This window comes from Trichechus manatus, unplaced genomic scaffold, assembly GCF_000243295.1.
Source record: "Trichechus manatus latirostris isolate Lorelei unplaced genomic scaffold, TriManLat1.0 scaffold00076, whole genome shotgun sequence".
Classification (NCBI taxonomy): Eukaryota; Metazoa; Chordata; class Mammalia; order Sirenia; family Trichechidae; genus Trichechus; species Trichechus manatus.
This window is the reverse complement of record NW_004444012.1, coordinates 11,700,259-11,701,962: the sequence shown is the minus strand read 5'-3', so window position 1 is coordinate 11,701,962 and position 1,704 is coordinate 11,700,259. Positions and strand designations below refer to the sequence as shown.

The 1,704-nt window shown below is 39.2% G+C and overlaps 1 protein-coding gene across 2 annotated transcripts in view; it reads left to right on the top strand.

The window, feature by feature from the left end:
• The window catches only part of TP53BP1 (tumor protein p53 binding protein 1), a 90,722-nt gene that overhangs the window by 65,493 nt on the left and 23,525 nt on the right, over positions 1–1,704 (top strand). For both annotated transcript variants that reach the window (XM_004380685.3, XM_023735208.1), the window contains one exon: positions 899–991. In XM_004380685.3, coding sequence (XP_004380742.1) covers positions 899–991 — 93 coding nt within the window. The remainder of the gene's footprint in view (positions 1–898; positions 992–1,704) is intronic.

The window sequence follows — 1,704 nt, the reverse complement described above, 5'->3', positions numbered from 1 at the left end:
TGAAGTGTAAGTGAGGATCCTGAAACCAAAGGTTAGCCAGGCACTGGAAATACCTGAAACAGGCTGGAGTGTTGAGGAGCATGGCTGACTCGGCGTATGCTCCATTCCTGTTTTGTTGCCATGAGATGGTGCACGCTTACTGTTCCAAATCTCTAAATTTTTAAAGAAAAATCTGGATTTCTAAAAAAAAAAAAAAAAATTATTGCTTGATGGGTTAAATAAAACATATCTGTAGACTAAGCTTGGCCCATAGTTATGAGTTGTGAGTTTCTGACCCCTGTCTAAATCCTTTGATCTGTTCTTAGCTATGTCATAGAGAGGTTAGTTGCACACCTCTGGGCTTTTGAATGTTAATCTGAAAGATAGGTACATTAGAGTCTTTAATGATATGCAGTGTTACTAGCTGAAGAGGTAGAGTTTGTGTTTGATCTCTTTGAATGCTAGGCACAATTTGTTATTAATCTGTATGTGCCCATTAAGAGGGAGCAAATAAGGTCCACATGTTACATGTGGTTGATACATCTCTTAAATCTCTTTTAATCTATAGGGCCCCCTCCCTCCTTTCCCTCCCCCCACCGTCCCACCCCTTATAATTTATCTGTTGAAGAAACTGAGTTATTTGTCCCAAAGAGATTCCTACATTCTGGATTTTGCTGATTACATCTTTATAGTTCTTTAATATTGTCCTTTATCTATCTTATTCCTGTGAATTTTCCTTGAGAGTTTTTAATTATGCTAATTTGAAACAAGTATGAGGAAGGTGATTTTGGCTTAAGGCAAGTTCAGAGTTTGGGATGCAGAGAAAGGATTTTATTGCTTCTGGCCTAGAAGGATAATCTCCAGAGGTACTTTTCCTTTCAAAACTAACACAGTATATTGCTTTAATTTGTTATGTTAGTCCCCAGAAGACCATGTCTGTGTTTAGCTGCGTCTGTGAAGCCAGGCAAGAGGATGAGGCACGAAGTCAGAATCCTCCCTCCACACCCATCAGGCAAGTGTTATTTTCACAGCATTTTTTGGGCTATATTGATTCACAAAATGGTTGACACAAAAATATATTACTGCTACCATTTTGTGAGCTTGAGTTTACTTTTTTATGTGAGAGACTATGGCATATTCTCGGTGGATTCATAAATGAGATGTCTTGAGATATTTTATTAAATATTTTAGGGTGCCCTGATGGTACAGTGGTTAAGAGCTTGACTACTAACCGAAAGGTTGGTGGTTCGAACCCACCAGCCACTCCATGGAAGAAAGATGTGGCAGTCTGCTCCCATAAAGATTTACAGCCTTGAAAACCCTATGGGGCGGTTCCACTTTGTCCTGTAGGGTTGCTGTGAGTCTGAATTGGCTAAACGGCAGTGGGTTTTGGTTATCTTGTGAGCTTGAGTTTATTCTTATCTGAGGGACTATGACATATTCTAGGTAGATTCATAAATGAGATGTCTTAAGAAAGTTTATTGATTTCATAAAGAATATTTTTGTTTATCTGCCAGTTCTTGTATCAGTTTGAAATGACTCAGCCTTCATAAACTTATACAGAGAATTTATATAATTCCACATTTCTGAACGAGCTGTGGTGGCGTGGTGGTTAAGTGTTTGCTAACCGAAAGGTTGGCAGTTTGAATCCACCAGCTGTTCCTTGGAAACCCTATGAGGCAGTTCTGCTCTGTCCTGTGGGGTTGCTGTGAGTCAGAATTGATT